Source organism: Protopterus annectens, chromosome 12.part0 (genome assembly GCF_019279795.1).
Source record: "Protopterus annectens isolate FY-2018-M chromosome 12.part0, PAN1.0, whole genome shotgun sequence".
Classification (NCBI taxonomy): Eukaryota; Metazoa; Chordata; order Ceratodontiformes; family Protopteridae; genus Protopterus; species Protopterus annectens.
In genome coordinates, this window is record NC_056746.1 from 421,111,838 (window position 1) to 421,135,248 (window position 23,411).

At 35.4% G+C, this 23,411-nt stretch overlaps 1 protein-coding gene across 1 annotated transcript in view; it reads left to right on the plus strand.

Annotated features, from left to right (window-relative positions):
* LOC122816172 (extracellular calcium-sensing receptor-like) overlaps window positions 1-23,411 on the plus strand; it is a 130,564-nt gene that overhangs the window by 64,106 nt on the left and 43,047 nt on the right. Inside the window, exon 3 of the mRNA XM_044088923.1 lies at window positions 11,134-11,257. Within this exon, the coding sequence (XP_043944858.1) occupies window positions 11,134-11,257 (124 nt within the window). The remainder of the gene's footprint in view (window positions 1-11,133; window positions 11,258-23,411) is intronic.

Here is a 23,411-nt window from a genome sequence, read left to right on the forward strand (position 1 = left end):
CAATCAAGACAAAATGAAGCAGAGAAGAAAAAAATATTTCAATGCCTTGGCTACATGACAGCTTAATTAATATCTAGATGGAAACAAAGGTTGTAAGGCATGAAAAAATAAATTACTTTTTAAATACATTACTGGAATGCCAGTCAAAATAAAGTATAAAAAAACAAGCAGCCAACCAACAAAATGCATTTTCTGAATACGCATAAATGAACAATATAAAAATATGACAGAAAACCAGAACGTTCTGCAAAATCAAGGACAGATTAAAAGCCATGACTGTACTTGTGTCTACCTTGGATACTCTAACTGCTCCTTGCCTGAACACATCTAAAGTCACTACATGGGGGAGTGGGGTACAACAAGTATGTCACAATTTGAAACGTCTCTGGCTGATGGTGATGGCCTTGACACATTTCATATACTCTCAACCTCAGAGCAAGAAATCTGGATAATAAATATTGCTCTTACAAACTTAGAAAATTTAGTAGGTCTTACATCAGTATGAATTTTCTGTCGGGTATGAAATCTGAAACTCAAACATCTGTCATTTTCTAACTTCAATATTTAATGAAAATCTGGATATTCTGCAAAAATATGTACACAGACACACTTTACACATTCTTCTTTTGAGAGAGAAGAATGATAAACTGCGTATAGAGGCAAAGAGCCTGTGTGTGATCACCTTTATAAACATGAAAATGCTGAAATTGTCACAGCCTGACCTGTTTCCTGTGATTTGATTACAGGGTGTCATATTATCTTAGTTTTATATCCTTCTCTTGCATAAAATATGCTAATCAGATCTTTTATCAAAGTTAAACACTTTCATACTGAAGCATTTATTCATCTAATAAAGTATATGATCTTGATTTTTTTGCACTATAACAAGTTTGCGTGGTGTAAAAGTAGCATTTAGCCAACTGCTCACTACAAATTAGCTCTGACTCTAGTAACAAGAGTGTCAGTGCATTTGCACTTTGTCTATATAGATTAGATTACAGCAAAATTCATACTATTCATAGGTTCATAGGTAGGTACTAGGCTATCGGCCCAAGGGCCTACGCAAGCCTAACCAACAAGGTTCCCTGGCTTACGCCACCCAAGAAAGTTATTTTCCTGTGCCACTGACGAGCAGAGACACAGAAGTGATCCACGGGGTGTATTTCCTATTTCCCATCCACTCATCAAGATTTTTCTTGAAGAGTGCTAATGAAGAACTTTGCTTGACATAGATGGGTAGCCTGTTCCAGAGTATGGGAAGTCTCTGGGATAGGAATCTATCCCTCCAGCATGTCCTGTTTATTGTGGTGACAAGGTTTAGGTCCCTAGAGCGTGTAGCTTGGAGGGATTGGGATTTCTTTAGGTGTAGCATGTCCAACAGCTCTGGGTTTGACATAGCTTTATATGTTAGGCAGAGATCACCTCTGAGTAGGCGATATGTTACGGAGTAAAGCTGGAATTTTTTGAGGCGGTCAGTGTAGGGCATTTGTTTGAGTCCAGTAATCCTCTTTGTGAGGTACTTCTGTGGCCTTTCCAGCTGCTGCAGATGTCTTGTGAGGTACATTCCAAAAGGGGCATTGTACTCTATAATGGGTCTAATGAGTGATGAGTAGAGGGTAACGATGACCTCTTTTTTCCTGGATGAGAACCCTTTTATGATGAGGTGTGCCATGTAGAAGGACTTCCTGACTACTGTGGCGATGTGACTATCAAAGGAGAGACTACTGTCCACCTGGGTCCCAAGGTCTCTTATCACACATGTTAAGTAGATTGCTGCCTATGTGGTAATTCATGGGTACAGAGTTTTTACCAAAGGGGATGACACTGCACTTTTTGGCATTGAGCTTGAGGCCATGGCTCTGACACCAGGGATCTGTCTCAGACAGGCCCTTCTTTAGGATGTTCACATCATTTGGGGACTTGACTATGGCTCCTAGTTTGCAGTCATCTGCGAACTTCGTTAGCCAGAGGCCTTCTGTGTTAGCCTGTACTTCAGAGAAGTAGATACCAAACAGGAGCGGTCCCAGGACGGAACCCTGTGGTACTCCACTTGTCACTGGTTTGAGGTCAGATTTGGAGTCTGCAACGTTTACAGTGTGGGTTCTGTCAGTTAGCCAATTGGCAACCCATCTTGTGACGTAGGGATTTATGCCTAGTTTATTGAGTTTAGCTATAATTCCAGAATGGGGGATGGTGTTGAAAGTCTTGGTGAGGTCAAGATAGGCTGTGTGAACCACTTTACCCTCATCTACGGCTTTGGTGACTGCCTCAACGAAGTTGATCAGGTTCAGGAGGCATGATCTGCCTTTCACAAACCCGAACTGGGTGGGATCCAGAGTTTGGAGGTTACCAATGTCTTTGTTTATGAGTTCCATGATGATACGTTACATGGCTTTGCAGACCAGGCTTGTCAGGCTAATAGGTCTATAGTTCCCGGGATCAGTGGTGGCTCCCCCTTTGTGGAGTGGGATAACTGTTGCCGTGCGCCATTCAGTGGGCACAAAGCCTGATGCGAGGCTATTATTGAACATGGTGCTTAAGTGGGTAGCCAGTTCATTCTGAAGTTCGTGTAAAACGCAGCCTGGGATGTTGTCTTGTCCCATGGATGCTGTGTTTTTGGCTTTAGAGAGTGCAGCTTTCACCTGTGTAGTTGTGATTACAGGGACTCTGCATTCTTCCTATATAGATATGGGCCCTTTAGGGGGTGAGGGGGGGGGGTAAAGTTACCACTGAACCTATCTGCCAGGATGTTGGCAATATCAGTTGGTTCTGTAATTTTCATGCCTTTGTGCTGTAACTCAGAGCAGATCTGGGTGTTGCCATTGAGATAGCTATAGAATGCTTTGTGGTTGTCCTTGGAATTAGTGGCAATTTCATTTACGTAGCTAGCTTTGGAGCATCTTATAAGGGATCTCAGCTTCTTACTGAGGCTGACTAGGGAGCTCCTCCACTCGGGATTTTACTCTCTTTTTTCAACAGTTTCTTCCTTCTGTTGTACAGTTTGTTTATGGCAGGGGACCACCAGATTGGCTTCCTTTTTTTGGAGGAGTAGCGTCTTGGTTCTGTTTGGGATAGCATGATCCATTCACTCATGTAGGTGCTTATAGAGCGCATTTGTGTAGGATTCAGCAGTTGTAACTGTATTGTCCATCTGCATGGGTGTCATGAAGTTTACTACTTCTGTCTTAAGAAGCATGAAGTTGGCTTTGGAGAAATTTCTTACTGTGGTTTCTTTAATGGGGGGTGGGGGTGGGATGTGGATTTCAAGAGTGATTAGCTTATGGTCGGATCGGACCAACGAGGAGTTGACTTCAGGTGTGGAACACCGGTCACTCATGTTGGTAATGACTAGGTCTAGGATATTGTTGCCCCTGGTGGGGGTGTGAATAAGTTGATCTAGTGCATTGGAGTTCATGAATTCCAGAAAGCGTTGGACTAAGGAGTTAGTACATGAGTAGTTTTCCCAGTTAATGGTGGGGTAGTTGAAGTTGCCCATTATTAGGGTGTTTCTATGTTCCCCATTGTCTGTTTTCTTGACCAAGTGCACCCATTTGTTTTTTTTTTAAACATTCCTATATGCTGGCAGGACTTCATGTTTGCTATTAAGCTATTAACACTTTAGCAACTGCACTGTACACACACTAAAAACATGTTTTTAAAGATTTTTACCAAGCTGCTTTTGAAGGAAATAGAGAGCAGAGTAATGTCAGTGCCCTGAACTTCACAAAAACAGCAGCACACACTTTTTATGTAGCAGTATCAATGACACAGTTTAACAGAAATACAAGACTCTCCTTTATGCCACAACATAGCACAAGATCCATAACTGTTTTGCAAAAGCTGTTTTTCAGACAGAGAAATGACGTGCAACCGTTACACCTGCTTAGTGAAATCAGAAAATCAAAAAAAAAATAAATAAAACTTAGTGAATCTAACCAAACTTAAAATCCTATCCCTAAAAACTCTGTTAATAACCCTAAAACTGTAACACCAGTCCTAAACCTAAAACCCTAGCATTAATCCCTCGACAGGCTTCAGAAAGTAAAACTTACAATTACACTACTTTTATATAACAGCCTTCCACATGGTAGGAATAACCATGGTCCTCTTACCAGTACCTGTCATAGGTCAAAGCCAGCTGTTATTGGCCCTTCTGAACTGTCAGTGTCCTATTTGCCAGTCATCACTACAAACTTAAGTTATCCCACTGCAAGGTGTGCCCAAACAGTTAATTACCATGACAACATTATAACCAGTATACCTGCATTCACAGCAAAGGAAACTATACTGGTGCTGCCACTCCCAGAAAACTTTGTCACTTACACAACCTATTTTTAGTGATGCTAACTTCAGTTTTCTAAGTCTGCTAGTTTATTTCCAGCTATAGTGCTTATCTTTCCTTTGTTACACAACTACACTTTTAAATGTTGAACAATTTTTCAAATCACCAATATTAACAAACACCTTGAAATATACCATGAATGCTATACCACAATCTAATATGACATGTGAAGTAAACGTTTTTCAATTCTTTACTCCAGGAGGCAAGTGCTAGACAACTTCCTACCTCATTGCTAACCACATAAATTCCCCCCAAACTTTTTGCACTTTACACAAAGTATGAATGAAATCCTGTGAACTAATTAACCCAGCTGAATAATACACTAGTTCCACCATACAACTGAACTAACCACCAACATTTGGGCCATTTTCTGCTGATAATATATATAATCCATATCTTGTAAAGCTTCAGTGTTGCACACAGCATCACTCAATCTCACTCCCAATTTCAGCTGCCACCATCTTTATTATTATCTGCCTCAATCATGCAAAAGCAAGTAAAGAATTCAGGACTAAAATGTGTTCATACAACACTTACTATATTCCTTTAATGACAACACAGATACTAAGAACCAATTGTACACTGTGAACGAAACACACAGGAAGTGGTTAATTCAAGCAACAGATGAGATTACTACTATAAGACAACCCCACTTTTGGCAACAAGAACAAAGTTAAATGTACTGTACTCCTGTAATTTTATTTTACAAGTTGGCAACCAAACAGAGTTTTAAGCAGTTATTGTTATACACGGCAAAATGGCTTTTTTTAAATGGTATTTAGTAAATAAAATATTGCATTACACTAGTACTGCATAGGGTAGGCTTCAGAAGAACATTTTGGAAAGGCTGCAGTGAGAACCTGCTTAGAAAGAATTCAAAGCTGCAGGGAGAACCTGCTTAGAATTCCATGGTTCAGTTTTATTAGTGCCAGTATTTTCAGATCTGGAGTCTTCTTTACTTTAATTCTAAACATGGAAAGTGCTTGTTCTATCACAAATCTAGAAGGATTACATACTGCACTATACCTCCAACATCACGCCGGTTGTTCTATGTATATAGTGCTGTTAAACACAGCAAGTAAAGTGGGACTGTGTGATTCCCCAAACCAGAGTTCAGTGAAAAAGGGTTGCCAACAGAACTCGAGAGAGTAAACACACCTGCTTCAAATGAAAATTAATAATGTAAATAACATGGCAAGGAACAGTATTATGTTGTGAACTTGCCAGCAGAGTATGTTTTTGTAATGTGCTTCAGGAAGCAATTAGACTGGCATTAAATCTGGCCAGCAACAATGTCATTTAAGAACATTATCTTTGGTAATCCATATTTAAGGCAGTACCAAGGACTACACATTCCTTTAAATTCCTGTTGCATATTGCATCCAAACTAACTGTACCTCTTCACTAGTTCTCAAGAAATATATGCATTCATAGAATCATATCTCTTTCCACCTTCATGATTCACAACAAAAAAAAAAAAATTAAAACTGTTCTTCTCTCAGCCTGCTCTCTTCCAATCTTTCCCATTTTACCATATAGTTAGTTGTCAGGGACCCTCATTTTCTTAAACATAGTTACAGTAACTGAAAAAAAAACAAAAAAAAAAAAAACACAGCATACCTCAGTCAGCTTTATGTCTCTCTATCCACAGCCGCCCCTTAGCTATGCTACCCCTACCTTGCTATCTTCTCCAAAAAATCTGACATGCATTTTCTACAAAAACACTTATTCCTCTATACTTTACACATCATATTGATTATTGCATACATATTGTACTGTGTTACACATACCACCAAGAAGAAAATAAACTCTGTACTTCTTTTTCAGCTGCTGTGTCACGTCCAGCGAACGAAATTAGGCCGCCAAGCAAATAAAATCCACAACCGGTCAACCGCAAACAAATTTACTCACTAAACTGGCTACAACTGTTTGCTTCTCGCTCTTTTCTCAGCACATAAAGCCTGGGAAGAGAGCGACAAACAATCAGCAGCCATTTAGCCCATCCACGTCATGTACACGCCTGCGGACGTGGCAGTCCGAACCCCTTCCAATTCTATGCGGTTCCAAACCGCATAGACTGCTGGGCATCACAATGATGCCTTAATTCGTTAATCCGGACTGCAGCTCTGGAGTGGATCTCTTAGAGAAAGAGAAAAAAAAAATTATTTTTTTAAAACCTGGTATTCTAAAGTGCGCATGCCCGTACTCGCAGACGAGTCAGTAAGCGTAAAGCAGCCGGCTGATAAGAAAAAGACAGTAAAAATTAAATTATATAACTAAGCAATTTAAATTATTTAAAAAAAGTACTTTTTTCTTGCTGGGAGAGGGGCTGCAGTCCAGCAGTCCGATGGCACGAGCCGCCCCTGGAAGAGGAGTACATTCATTCCACTATTCCAGCAATGTTGAGATGCAGGTGTGAGATTCAAACTGCTGTACCCAGCGGTCTTCAAGGTATTCTTCCCTGGAGGGACAAAATTATTTTTTGGTGAAGTACATGCTAAGGAGGAAACACAATAGTTTGTCCAACAAAAAGTGAAACAGAAGGAGATTCTGCTATTTGTTATTCTGGTAATAAAGATGATAGAGAGACTGTACCTGTGAAACCTTTTCCAATGTTTGAAAGAAAAATGTTGGAGAGAGAGCATGAGAGTTGACTAGAAGAATGTATAGTGTGAAGCAGAGATTGGATTTGGGAGATGGAGATGAATAGTAATAAAACCAGTAACTTAATGTTACAATCCATCCAGCCTCAATCCCTTTTTTCCCATTTTGCACATAGGTTCGGGGTGTCACTTCAACAGTGACAATAATCTCAAGCCAAGGTTTACACCACTGGGTGGCTAGCCCTGCCATGGTAGTTCATCCATGCTATTCACTAGCACACACACTTACACTTATGTCAATTTAAAGTGTCCAATCCACCTACTGCATGTATTTGGAAGAAACTGGAGCACCCAGAGGAAACCCACATTACCACAGGGAGGACATGCAGACTCCGCACACCAGCCGAGAATAGAACCAGAGAACCTCTTGCTGTGAGGTGATAATGTTAACTGCTGCACATCAATAATTATATTTGTAAAATATGACAGAACAAGAAAATCTGGAAATATTGAACTTTTACAGAAGTTGTTGGACTTGTGGAAGACTCAGAAGAATGCTTTGGGGAGGGGAAGAGAGGGGGGAAAGATGTCTGTATGTAAATCATTTTTTTTTCTTAATAGTGCTATTTTTGTGGTGTATGGTTTTCTTTGCATGCTATAAAGTTTTCTCAATTATTTTTAAGTGTAATGGGGATTGTAAACAGGTGCTGCTGTTTTTTTTCTTTCTTCCTTCTCTCTTTCTTTTTGTTCAGTTTTAAGAAATGTAGGCACTACAATGTAAAAAAAAGCCTGGTTAAAAGATCATGACAAAAGAAAAATTAATGTGCCTTTCTCATTCTTGCACAGGGGGACCTTAGACTGATTTAGTAACAAGTTTTAAGAGAAAGCAAGTACAAAGTAATATGAGGCTTTTTCTAGCAAATGAATGTATGCTTAGTAGCAATTCTGTATCTAGTCATGTCTCCATGGAAACAGACTGATAAAGAGAAATTGACTGGCTGGTTCTCATGTCTCCATGGAGACAATCTGATAATGAGAAATTGTCTGTCTGGTTCTCATGTCTCCGTGGAGATAGTCTGATAAAGAGAAATTGGTTACAGTCTTGTTGAGAGTGATTGGCTGGGGGAAGAGAAACTGGCTAGTAGATAATGTTCTATGAAAGCATTCAGGGGTCTTCCCAGCTGGGAGAGTTATAAAGATAATATAAAACTAATTAGCACTTAGTAGAAGCACCGGCTGCATTATGCGTCTTAGCATGGATAACCTTTCTTTTAGGTTAACTCAAGTCTATGAGTGTGGCTGTCAGTTTGGGCATTTGTTCCTATTAGGAGTGTAAAACTTCAATATTTGAAGATGTACATAGTTTTGTATGTTAGTATTAAGTTCATAGGTTTTAAGGGGTATTTTTTTGAGGACTTTCAATAAAACAAAAAGTTTTGTAAGATGCGACATAGGCTCAAATGGATATGACAAGAAACAACTGTACAAAGGTTCAATCTGCCATACAGTGTATGCATGTAACACAAAAGCTGGAACTAGACATTTAATAGAAAAAGGTGTTATACATAAAAGGTTGGAATAATAACTTTTTAATACAGTGATGCTTTCTGTAATATCTTTAATTGCAATGGACTCACAGATTAAAAGAAAGAGTAGAAAAGCATATTAAAATGTATAGTGCAAATAGCTATGTTACAGGAGACAACTGGAAAGAACTGAACATGTGAATTTGATAAAGAAAGGTTTTCAAGATGGTTATTCAGTGTAATACCTGGGACAAAGGAAAACAGGAGTAACTGCAAGAGGAGCTCCAATAATGATAGAAAAGGATAAAAAAATAGTAATGGCAAGGCAGGAGGCTTACACTAGCATGTATTTGTTTTCACCCTATAACTGCTATAATGGAGCTTAAGAAAATTCTGGGAGAAATAATCAGTTTTCAGCAAGAAATATTATTTATAGGTGGGGACTAGAATTTGATTTGCAGCAGTGAAGATGTGTTGGGCAGCCCAGAAGGTAAAGTATAACAAAGGAGGGTAGATTTTTGAGTGAATTTATAAAAATATTTTGCATGGAAGATATGAATTCAGTAATAGGAGTTCAGAGTGAATTTACATATTATGCCCCAAGGTATAAAACTGGGCTAAGTTAGACAGAATTTACATTTCACAGCAACATTTAATTGAAGGTCTTGATACGTACCCAATAACTATTTCAGATCATATGCCAGTAATTACTAAAATAACATAGGGTAATGAAATAAAAATAAGACACTGGTGCTCTCCCACCTGTCTGTTGAAGAGAGAGGAATGTAAGGCATGGGTAATGAAGATTATTCAGGAGCTATTTGACAGGATAGGAACTTAAGGAATGGGTAATGGAGATTATTCAGGAGCTATTTGACAGGATAGAAATTTCTTCTGAAAATATAGCTAGGGAGTGTGATAAAATTAAGATGGAACTTAAAAATAGGGTGCTATGGTTAAGAAGTAACAAGAATTATTTAGAGGGACTGGCAAATGTTAAGTATTGCAGAATAGGGAGAATCTCACAGAACTAAAAGAGGATCAACTTCAGAATGCTAAGCAGAAAATAAGGGATTACCTTGATAATATGCAGAGATTTAGAAAGATTGCTGTCAAGCAACTGTTTTTGATAATAACACGAGCACAAAAACTTTAGCACAATGATTCAGGCAACGGAAAGTAGAAAGTGATGTCACCAAGCTTAGGGAGCCTGTAACAAAGAAGGTAACAAGAGATCCTGTAGAGGTATTAGAAATATTTTGGAAATTCTATGAAAGTCTGTATAAAGCAAATGGAAATGTTTAGGGAAGAATTAAATATGCCAAGATTAGAGGTAGATGAGGCTTAATTACTAACAGGATAGGAAGAGATGAAATAAAAATTGTGATGTATAACCAATTTACAGGAAAGTCCCCAGGAATAGATGGTATTTCTTTGGAACTTTGGAAGTTTGGAGAGAAAAAACTGATAAAGATCTCCAAGGTTTTGTTTAATGGTATTTTAAGAGGAGAAGTACAAAGATCCAGGAAGAAAGCAATAGTCGCTATAATACCTAAAGAGGATAAAGATCCATTGGATCCAGCTTCATACAGGCCAATTTTAATACTAAGCATGATTATAAAGTGTTCATCTCTATCATGCACCACATTTGTAATGGGTGCTAATCCTAATGCTCCCCTCTTATCTCAACCCTAACCCTACACCTTACCTTCATAAAAACCTTCCTGTAACACTGTCACTGCACAAGATACACTTGGGCACAGAAATATTCACAAACACACACAAACAATGCTATATCTATCCGTTAACCTATCCCTGACCCTAACCCTAAAATATACAAACTCGCACACAAACATACAATACCTAGCCTTCACTCATCTCTGACCCTAACTCTAACTCACATACACACACACACAAACACTCTCACCCCTCCAACCCCTCTTACCTGTCTCAACATTACACACCATTGGCATTTCCACAGCTCAGCTAACCAAATTGTCAATGTTAAGTCACACCCCCCTGTGTTTGTCAAAGAAGTGGCATTCAACAAAAATGCAGGAGACCTATATGCATATATATACTGTATATATATATATATATATATATATATATATATATATATATATATATATATATATATATATATATTTTTTTTTTTATATATGTATGCATATGATACTTTGCCAGTCTTAATTCTGAGAGTTATCTAATTACAGATATTTTTATAGCTGGAAACCAATTACATCTAACTCCATGGATGACAGAGGCTTCTGTTTTGATGAGGTCATCTCTGCAGATGTGGAGGGTTTTTTGTGGCAGATTAAAAATCTACTAAATAACAAGCTACGTACTAAGAAATGGGCTTTGTGAGACTTACCATATGTAAATATGATTCACACACACCTTTTTAAAATAAGTGCCTAAATAATGATTTTCTTTAAAATGCAGTACCATATGCACATAAAAGTAACTTGTGTTTGCTGTAGTTGCAATAATAAATCATCTGTTTTTTGTGCTAGTTATGTCACAGAGTACACTTACTGCAGTTTCTTGAGGGGGTGATGAAGCCATGACTTTTACTTTAAGTGATTTATTTATTAGGAGGTGATTTTAATGATTAAAAAAACAAACTGCAACTTTTATGTACACTTTTTTTTTCCAGATTCCACCCTCAAGATGTTCTGAGGATTGTATTCCAGGGTACAGGAAAGCTGTTCAACAAGGTCAACCTATTTGTTGTTTTGTCTGTATTTTATGTTCTGAAGGGGAAATTAGCAACAACAGTGGTAAGTCGACCATTAACAACCTAATTATTTACAGGTCCACTCCTTAGGTTTTCCTGTGTATATAAATGTGCATAAAAACTACCTGTTAAATAACTGAGTTAAATTCATCAGTACAAAAAAGGTAATAAAAAATTGAATCCTAGTTTCATAAACAACAAAACCAAAAATGACAAAATCCTGAACAAACTGACAGACTTAGAAAAGAACCATTACCCTATTCCCTTTGTCTGACTTCATTCTTTGTAACCCTGAAACTTAACATACTAACCTCGAGGTTATAGCACTTTAGAGTAGTGTATACTTAATCAAGGGGAGTTTTAGACAACTCCCTTTTCATTACTGTAATTCTGGATAGATTGAATTTGGCCAATTCATTACTGATCAGTCATATTGCTCTTATAATTATGACCATATTTGTTTTTTTACCCTCTAATCAACAGTGGAAGGATGAGCAGAAGGGTCATGTGTAGGTCATCTCCTTCATTCCAGCTGTAAGAAGAATATGTTTCCAGAAATCATCCCCTATTATATTGTGTTCTTCCTTTTTGAGTTATCTAAATTGCCGGTTTGTTCTATGTTTTCCATTGCAGTACATGGCTATTTATCTCTAACACCTGACACCTTGACTACACATTCACTGAGACTGGTGGCCTGGCCATGACAATATCATGTGACAATCTTCAAATGGCTGGTCTAAAAACATGGAATTTTAACTTGCAGCTGTAGGGCATTGATCACACTGTAATTTCCAGGCTGTAGTAGATCACTTGGATCGGGAAGGCTGCAGCCTATGGATTTGAAGTTAGTGGAAAGAATGGTGAAATAATTTCTATGTTACAGATCCTAGGACATCTGAAAGGCAGTGACACACAGGACCCAGAGCAATGGGTACTCAGCAGGACTGTGTTTTTTTTTTTTCTGGCAAAATTAATAAAGATATTTGTCTAAGTAATTGAAGTGTTACTGCAGGGAGTTTGCTGGCATGGCCTGTCTGGATTTTAACTTACCTAAATATAGCTCTGTTAGTATCGAAGATATAACAGTTATTAACCTGAGCAAGTTGCACATCACAGAACTGACATCAGTGCATCCAGAACATATGGGTATAGAATGGTTTTGCCACAAGAGGCTTCACCAATGAATATAAGCACTGTTTTTTTACTTTTGACATTTGATTATGATGATTCACTGAATTTGCCATGAATCACTTTGGGCTTCAACTTTCAACACAGATATATTAATTTTTGTCACTTTTCCTAAATATGATTTTCAGTGCATTTTGTTGTTTGAAATGTATCACTCAAAGTTTCTTCATAACTCTTTGAAAAAAATGACATTTTTAAATACCAATCAATTTTGAATACTGGAAGTATTTTGAATACTGGAAGTAATCTATTTGTTAAATTAACTGCTACCATCACCAGTGAGGCTATATTTTTGCTAATCTCTTTAACTTTTTTAAAGTGTTTTACAATGAGATTATCTGATGTGGTTATGGAAACAAATTCAGGTAGGTGTGCTTTATTATACAATGTTAAGTGTTTAAAATATTAATCAGATTAATTTAGGTAGGCATGGGCTTAAAACACAGTGCACTTAGTGCATTTATTTTTATTTTATTATATTTTTCTATTTTCAGTATTGCCCATTTCAGTATGATGACATACTTTACAGATGTGAAAGTATATTAGTTAGAATTGAATGGGTACGATAAATGATGCATTCTTTTAATTTGAAGCCTTTTTATGTAGGAACTTGTATGTTTTAAGTGCTTAATATCATGCCCTTTGAAGCACCAGCATAATCATATGTATATATTTATGAAATGTTTAATATGTTCTAATATGGCTTTATTATATGTTTTTAAACACTACACTAGCAATTTATGTTTATACTGTGTAACAACATGTAATATTGTTACATTTGGTATCTAGGACCATAGCCTTTGGTTAAATGCATGATTTCCCTTTAAGTTTGCAAAGAGGAAATGATGTAATATGCCTTGCTTTATTTAAATGCAGTTTTAGCTCTTTTTAGCTTGTCCAATGAAGTTCCTGTATTGTTTTAAACATGGGACGAAAACACTTACAAGCTTTCATTACTGTTTTGAATAAAATGTTTGCCTGCAACTGGTGCGAGCCATCTTTTTGGATTAATTGGTTTGTTTACCTTTTTGGTATTTGTAAAATATTAATCAGATTAATTTAGGTAGGCATGGGCTTAAAAAGTTTAATTTTTGAGAACTTTGTGGAAAGAAAGTTGATAGTTATATGGCAATGGTCTATATGCCTTCACTAAAATAGAAACAATAAGAATATGAATGCATTTCAGGAGATCAGTAGTGAAAAATACAATACTACATGCATGTTAGAATCAGAACTAGATCATGGTCAAATGGGGCAGCCATTCTAGTGTCCCATTACTTGGCTGTCTCTACCCGACTACCATAAATACTGTCAGTGTGCACACTATTTTCTTCTTTATTTTTGAAATGATTATGAAGATGTGGATTTAATTTAAAGCTTATTTATTTATTCTTTGTTGACCATGTTCATTCCAGTAGGCTAGTAGCCTCTTTTCATGGGAGACCCAATGTGGTAGTTATTCTACTAGGAGAAATTTGGCCAGAGCATTGGGGGACTTCCCCTACTTGTTAGGAGAGTGCTTGTTCCATTCCTAGCACAGTGGTGGCTGGGAGAACAGCACTAAAGGAAATCCAAGATGGTGAACAGCACAGAGGCAAATGCAGTGTCTGAAGCTATACCAGATTCTGAGGAGATGCTTTAGCAGAATTTGTTTATTTCATCCAAACCAAATGTGCAACACAGTGATGGATGCGTTATTACAACCATCCAGTCAGGAAGGTTGCAGGATATTTTGGGCGAATTGTTGATGCAGAGTGAGCCAGAGAGTGTAAAAGACATTTCTTGGGGTGAAATTATGGTTGGAGGAATTGGAAGCTATTTTGAAAGAAGATCGCCAGGCAAAAAAAAAATTGTATGTTGAGACTTTTAAAGAAAATGCAGGCAAAGTGATGACAGACAAATAGAGGAGAAGAAATGTCAACAATCAAATGTATTTCTGGTAAGAATTCAGAACAAGGAAGAAAAAGAAATGGACAGGTATGACATTTGGGATAATATAATAGTTCCATTGGGAGTAAAGCCTTAGGAGGTAAGAGCTTTTATTCATAAATAGATATTTTGTAAAATTATGTTGTGTGACCAAATATACAGTGTTTACAGAAGTTTTAATACATTTAGTAAAATATCATTGGAGTATTTTAGAAAAAATAAATTTCTTAATATAAGAGCAAATGCATATCCCATGTTTTCTTATTCAAAAGGTAGAAGTGTAAGAGATTTCTTGGTGCATGGCAAGTTTCAGCTGCCTGTAAGTCATAGGAGTTTGTGGGTAGGTGCAACAAGTACTTTCCCTTCTGGAAAGTGCAGTTGTTGCCAGTATGTAGTAAAATGTTTTGTTAAAATTAATGAAAAGTATTTTACATGCAAAGGGAGATTTTCCTGTGACAGTACTGGAATAGTTTATGGTTTGAAATGTCCCTGTGGTAAGGTATACATAGGGGAAAGTAAAAGAAGTTTCAAAGGTTGAAGGAACATGTTAGGGATGTTAAGAAGGCCAAAGAAGAAAGTCCCTGTTGCATCATATTTTAAAGAATGTCACAGTGGAAATATACAAGGCTTACAAACTACAATTTGGGGCAAGTACAACAAATGTATGACTTTGATATTAAAAGACAACTTTGGAAGTTAGAATTTGCTTTAATTCTGAAGTTTAACACTTTAATTCCGTATGGAATGAATCAAGAATGTCACTGGAAATGTTTTTTTTTAATTAAGTTAAGTCTATGATTGATTCATTGTTTATTATTATGCTATTTAAAGATAGAATATGTGAAGTAGGATATACTCTGTAAAGGCTGAAGAGCCAAGGCACTAGAAGAGTCTGCAGTTTATGCTTTGTATTTGCTGCTAACCAGATTTTATTATTACTTGTTTTGTGGGACTACATTGTGGATCTACTACTGGACTGGACTGTAATTTAAATAAAATATAAAGGTAATCACTGGCTTTTTTCCTTGTGTGGTGGTGAGCTATTTTGTGACATTACTTTTGAGATGGTTTCTGCTCTGGATTTTTTTTTTTTGCGGGGGGGGGGGATATGAGAAGAAAAAGAAGTGTAATCCATGAAATTCTTATGTGGTCAAAGCATTTCACAGAGAAACAAAAGGAAGCTACATGTTCAATTTCAAGCTGAAGTTGAAAAAGAGACTTTAAAGAGACATTTATGCAAACTCTGTAAAGAAGTTATGTGTATTAGCAAAGTATATCATAACAGATGATTATGGACTGTCATATTGTTTTAAAAATGGAAAAAGAAAAAAATGTTCATATTCCTAGTATGATAAATGTAGAGTTTAACTGAGGTGGTGTAAAATATTGAGGGAAATCAAAAACATGTTTTTTTTTTCCTGTAGAAATGCTGACCATTTGATAAGTAATTGTGATAAGAGGAACTGTTATATTTGTGGGGGAACAGGTCATGATGCAAAAAATGTGAATTGAAATGTTGCAAGTATAACAAAATTGGACATTTATGTGTGGATTCTAACCTAAACAAAAAGAAGAAAGCAAAAATGAGGATAATATACAGAGACAAGAAGCAGCCCCAGTAAAAGATAAAGAAGATATAGGGAAACAAAATCAGGGTAACAATAAAGATAAGGATAAAGTGAAAAATGAAATGAAAGAGAATATAGAAGAAGGTACTGAAATAAGTGATGAGGAAGATATAAATTGGGAAACAATGAAAGGTAAAAATAATTATATTGGCAAAACAGTAAAAACAGAAAAAAAGAAAGTTTAAAGGGATAAATGCAAAAGAGAAGAAGAAAAGAAATAGATAATGCAAATGAGATCAATTCTTCAAATTTACTTAATTTCTGGCATGTTAAAACATAGACATAATTTTAGAGTGCTTTCAGTAAATGTAAATAGTATAAAAATATAAGTAAATAATAGGTATTTATAAATTGAATAATATAATATAAATTTTTTGGATAGGGTAAAATCTTTAAACATTAACAGCTACACTATTCTTCTTACCATCAATGTTTGTAATTTATTTACTGTTATCCCCCATGACATGGGATTAATATGCTTGGAGTATCAATTGATTGAAACAAGAAGATATGATCAGGATCAAATTAATGTTTACATCACACTAATGGAAGCAGTATTGAAAAACAATTTCTTGTTCTTTGAAGGACATTTTTTCAAACAAGTAATGGGAGTGGCTATGGGGGCCGCTTGTGCCCCCATTTATGCTAACTACATTATGTCTTATTGGGAGCAGAGATATGTTTTTACTAGTGCTTATAGTCATTGTATAAAATTGTATACCCAGTATTTGGACGACATATTTATTGCTTGGGAAGGTGGAAGAGATGAATTGGAAGCCTTTATAAGGTATATTAACAACACGGTAGACTTTCTTAAATTTACATATGAATTCAGTTCTGACACAATAACATATCTAGATGTTAAATTGACTGTGGATAGAATTAACAAATGTTTGAGATCTAATATTCATAGAAAAAACACTTTTCTAACTCCTATCTTCAGTATGATAGTTGGCATCCTCAACATCAAAAAAGAGCAATTGTGAAAGGGCAAATGGTGAGGGTAGCCCGTATGGTTAGTGACCATCAGGAATTTTTGGATGAAATTAATTACATGGTCAGCATGTTTAGAAGTAGAGGCTACCCAGAGGACTTGTGCATGAATGTCATGCATGAAATCAAGCATAAAAGAGAGACTGGAGTTTATAAATCTATACTAATGAAGGATAAAGATAAGAATTTCATGGATGAGAATATTGATATTCAAACTTGTGACACTGGTAGCAGTAAGGTGTTACCAAATTCACTATTATACATCACCACCTTTAATGATGATGTGGATTGGCTTGTATGGATGGTCAAGAAAAATTGGTGCATCCTAAAATTGGATAGAGATGTACGATTGAAAGTGGGGTGTGTCCCACAATTTGTGTTTAGAAAGGATCAATCTTTGAAAAAAATCTTGGAAAAAGGACCTCCTGCTAAGTCAATTGTAAGTGGTAAAAAGTTAGGGAATTTTAAATGTGGAACATGTTCTATTTGTCAATATATATTACATACAGACACTTAAATTAAGATTAATAATTATTCTATACCCATCATAGGACACTTTAATTGCTACGCTCAAAATGTAGTATATGTGGCTTAGTGTCAGAAGTGTCCAGTATTTTATGTGGGAAAAATATCTAGGCATTTTAGAGAAAGAATTAGAGAGCATATACTTGACATTAGGCATTTTAAGTCTACTAATGCATTAGCTAGGGATATTACTGCCAACAATGAACACAGTTTTAAATTTTGTGTGATTCAACAGATTAAGAATGATGTTCAAGGTAGGACACTAGATGTCCACTTGGACATATGTGAATTAAAATGGCAATTAAGATCGGACAGCCAAAATTATCCTGGTATAAATGACTATGTAAGGATTGCTCCCTTATTAAAGTTGAAACATATTTTAGGAAGAAATTAATGAATTTTACAAAGGTTTCTAAAGTGATGATTAACATGTATTTTTATGGTTTGTGTGTAAATATTTATATATATCTGTATATATTTATATAGGTATATATATTTATGGTTTTTTATGTATTCAACATATAATGTTGTGGTAATTTATATCACAAGAGTTTTTACTTCAATTTTTTATTCCTATATTTAATACATATATAATGGTTGTTACTTTTAACAGAAATTATTCATTTGGAATTTATAGTAATATTTCTTTAAATGGTCTATTCATTAATTGATTAATTGAAGTATCAAGTGAATGAGAATGATATTTAAACTCCAGCTGTTACTTATATTATTGTTCTGATGAAGTCCTATGGACGAAACCTAGGTTAACTCGTGTTCTGTTTGTGTTTGTGACATTCAACTTAAATAAACTGCTGTTAGACTACGATTTTCTTCCATTCCTCCTGGTTGGTTTTCGTGGTCTGCTTCTTGGTTTAAGTAATTGTGATAAGAGGAACTGTTATATTTGTGGGGGAACAGGTCATGATGAAATGTTACAAGTGTAACAAAATTGGGCATTTATGTATGGATTCTAACCCAAACAAAAAGAAGAAAGCAAAAATGAGGATAGTATACAAAGAGAAGAAGCAGCCCCAGTAAAGATAAAGAAGATATAGGGAAACAAGATCAGGGTAACAATAAAGATAAGGATAAAGAGAAAAATGAAATTAAAGATAATATAGAAGAAGGTTCTGAAATAAGTGATGAGGAAGATATAAATTGGGAAACAGTGAAAGGTAGAAATAATTATATTGGCAAAATAGTAAAAACAGAAAAAAGAAAGTTTAAAGGGATAAATGCAAAAGAGAAGAAGAAACAAAATAGATAATGCAAATGAGATAAATTCTTCAAATTTACGTAATTTCTGGCATGTTACAACATAGACATACTTTTAGACTGCTATCAGTAAATGTAAATAGTATAAAAATATAAGTAAATAATAGGTATTTATAAATTGATGTCAGTATGATGTTGCTATAATAATATTTGAAGTTGGACAATTTTTGACACAGGAAGAGAGATGACAAACAAATAAACTTTAGGAAAATTATACAGTATGGAACTATATTCAGGCATAGCTGTACTTTGTAGAAAGATGGTGAAAACACTGAACATAACATTGGCAGTGATGAAAAGGTTAACTGTTATAGATATTAGATGGCATAATTGGTATATAGAATTGTATGCTTATGCTACAAGTAAAAAAGGAAAAATTATTTCATAAAATTTTGGATTCTGCAGTAATTAGTGATTTTAATTGTGATAAGAGAGGAAATGATATTAAGAAAATGTGTGAAGCTATAAAATGTGGCAATTTAAAGATTTGGAAAAAAATTGTGGACATATAGTTGAGGTATATATAAGATGGAAATAGATTGTTTTATTATATCACACAATTTAAATATAGCTAAAGGAGAGACAATTGTAACAGGGTTTTCAGATCATTCAGCCATTTGATAGAAATAGAAGAAAATAAGGAGCACATTAGGTTGGGAAAAGGAATACAAACAATAAATGAGACATTATGGAATGAAAATGGAAAAGAATGGAAAAGAATGGAAAGAATAAGTATGTTTTTCTGGAATGGAAAAGAATAAGTATGTTTTTCCTGGAAAGATCATATTTCTACTAGAGTGTGTTATAAAAATTGAAATTAAAAATAAGAAATGTTTTTAGAACAGCAGTCAGATGGAAAACATCAGAGAAATTAAAGTGTAGAGCAAGTGTATGAATTCTTTAAAAGCCTTGGAAAAGAATGATAGGGAATATTATATAGCAGAATGGAGAATTTATGAAAAAATCAAGAGAAAATAAAGAAAAAATACCTAAGCAAGGATATTTTTGCAAGGTAACAAAGAAGTGGTATTGGCTTACTCGAATAGCACAGTTAAAGAGAATACTAGTATAATGACAGAAAATAAAAGATGATAGAGGAGAAGTAAGAAGATCTTGGGAGAAAATTATGAATATAGTAATACATTTTGGTAAAAAATATTTCATGATAGGAAAAAGTGCAAATAGAATGTCATGTTAACAATTGACAGAACAAGACAATACAGAATTGGAAAATGGGATTTCTTTATATGAATTAGATAAGGTACTTCACTGTGTTAATTTACAGTCAGTTTCAAGAACAGATGGAATAGCATACCAAATTTATAAGAATTTTATGGATTGGCAGAAAAAAATACTTCTTAAAAGTTATAAATGAGTGGTTAAATTAAGGTTTTATGTATAAAGACTTTTGCAGTGGTATACTTAAATTTGTATGGAGAAAAGAAGATAACAATAAAATTGAAAATTGGAAACCTGTAGTTTTAAAGATTACAGACTATAATGTCGAACTTCCAAGATAACTGCACATTGAGTAACAGCTTAATTCCAGCTCTCCCAGTGTGAAAACAGAAACTTAGCAGAGAAGACTAGTGGACCTATACTTCTGGGTAATTTCCAGTAACTGGTTAGTAAGTGCACTGCCTGGATGCCAGGAAAAAAGAAATACAGAGGACCTGTAGGAAAATTGGCCACAGAAGGTGAGGAAAAACACTGACTGGGAAGAGGACTGCAGCTGTTCAGCAAAAAGCAGTACAAGCTCCAGACATGACTTCCAGTAACCTAGAGCAAAGTGTAAGACAACTGCACACAGACCTGATTAAAATAAACAAAATGATAATGGAGTATGTCAACTCAAACAACAAAAGGCTGGAAAAAGTGAATGAAGCTTTAAACAGATATTCAGATGAGGTGATAAAACTGCAAAACTCCAGAGGTCAAAATGAAGAATAGGCTGGCTGAATATGAAACTGCACAAGATGAGATGTGTTCAAAGAATAATGGAAAGAGATGACAGATCACATAGGGAAAAACCTGAGATTTTCTGCTGTACCAGAGAAGCTGGAAGGAACAGACTGTACTATTTTTATGAAAGCACACATAAGCAACTCGACTGATATTCCACAACAGGAATAGTTAATTGAAATGGTACATTGTGTATATGCTCCAAACTTGGCTATGAGAAAGCAGCCTTGACCTTTAATAGTAAAGATGCAATCCTACCAGCAGAAGGAGTTGATTCTGAGAAAACTGTGGCAGAAGGACAAAATACTAAAAGTGGGCGACAGCAGAGTGTTTGTGGAGAATGACTACCCGTACACCAGGCAAAAGAGAAGTAAATTTATTCCATTATTCAGAGAATGTTGAGAAGCATGCATGAGATTCAAAATGCTGTACCCAGCTCTCTTCAAAATATTTTTCCCTGGAGGGACAAAATAATTTTTTGATAAAGTACATGCTAAGGAGGAAATACAAAAGTTTGTCCAAGAAAAGTTGAGCTGTGAACAGACAGACATTTCTGGCAATAAAGACCACAGAGAGACTGTGCCAGTGAAACCTTTGCAATGTTTCTATAGATAATGCTTGAGAGAAGAAAAAAAACACAAGCATCCACTAGAAGAATTGACAGTACATTGGAAATGAAGCAGAGACAGGATTTGGGAGATTGAGGTTAACAGGAATAAAACCAGTGACTTGGAAAATGACAAATGTGGGATTATAAAGAAATAATTATATTTGTGAAATGTGACAGAACAAGGAAATCTGGAAATATTGGGCTTTTTGGACTTTATGTTAAACTTGTAGGGACTCTAAATCACATGCTCTACTTCATGCCATTAATGTTTGGAAAAATACTTAGGAGAGGGGAAGAGGAGGGAGAAAGTTAACTGTAAGTAAAACAAATTTTTTTCTTAATAGTACTATTTAAATAGTGCATGATTTTTTTTGCATGCTATAAAGTAATGTTTTCTCAGTTATTTTTAAGTGTAATGGGGATACTAATGTAAATAGGTGCTCCTGTTTTTTTCTCCCGGCTTCTCTCTTTCTCCTTGTTCAGTTTTAAGAAATGTAGGCACTGCAATATAAAAAAAGAAAAATCAGGTTAAAAGATCATGACAAAAGAAAAATGAGTGTTCTTTTTCTCATTCTCGCATAGGGGTATGACTAGATTAAAGCCCTTAGTTTGATCTAGTAACACGTTTTAAGAGAAAGCAAGTAAATGAAAAAGAATGTTGAATATTATAAAGCTTTTCTTCTAGTAAATACGTATATGCTTAGCAATTTTGTATCTGGTTCTCATATCTCTAAGAAAAAATCAGATAAAGAGAAATGTCTGAGATAATGTTCTCTGAAAGTATTCAAGTGTTTCCCAGCTGAGACAGCTATAAAGATAGCACAAAACCAGACAGCACTGAGTAGAAGCATAGGCTGCACCATGCATCTTAGTATGGATAACATTTATTTTGTTAACTCAAGTCTGTGAGTGTGGCTGTCAGTTTGGAACATTTTTTCCTATTAGGAGGGTACAACTGCAATATTTGAAGATGTACATAGTTATGTGTGTTATTACTGAGTTAATGGGTTTGGGGGATATTTGGGGTGGGTTTTTTTGTTTTGTTTGAAGGCTTTTAATATACCTATAAAAAGGTTTTGTAAGATGTGACATAGGTTCAAATGGATGTGACATGAAACAACTGTATAAAAGATCAGTTTGCCAAACGGTGTATGCATGTAACACAAAAGCTGGAAACTAGACATTTAACAAAAAGCTGTTCTACATAAAAGGTGGAAGTAATAACTTTTTAAAGACAATGATGCTTTCTGTAATGACTTTAAATGTCAATGGTCTCACAGATAAATACAAAAAAGAAAGAGTAGTGAACTATGTTAACAAATGTAGGGTGCAAATAGCTGTGCTACGGGAGACACACTTGGAAAGAACCGAATATGTGAATTTAATAAAGAAAGGTTTTCAGTATGGTTATTCAATGGAACACCTGGGGCAAAGGAAAAGAGGAGTACTTGTATAAATTGAAAGAGGAGCTCCAATAGTGATAGAAGAGGAAAAAAAGATAATAATGGTAGATTTATAGTGCTAAGGGGTGACTGGAAAGGAAGGAGGATTACACTGGCATGTATTTATATTCCATCTAAACCTGCCATAATGGAGCTTAATAAAATTCTGAGAGAAATTATCAGGTTTCAGCAAGGAATTTTACTTATAGGTGGGGACTGGAATTTGATTTGCAACAATGAAGATGTGTCAGGGAAGATGTGTCTGGAGGCCCAGAAGGGAAAATAACAAAGGAGGCTAGATTTTTGAAGAAATTTATGAAAACATTTGGCATGGAAGATGTGAATTCAGTACTAGTAGTTTGGGATGAATTTACACATTATTCCCTAAAATACAAAAACATTGGCTAGGCTGGACAGAAGTTACATTTCACAGGAACATGTGCATTTAACTGAAGGTCTTGATATGTACCCAACAACTATTTCAGATCATGCACTAATAACTAAAATAAAACCATGGTACAGAAATAAAATAAAATATATGATAAAAATGAGGCACTGGTGCTTTCTCACCTCTCTGTTGAAAAAGAGACGAATTTAAGGAATAGGTAGTGGAAATTATTCATTAAGGAGCTATTGGAGAAGAAA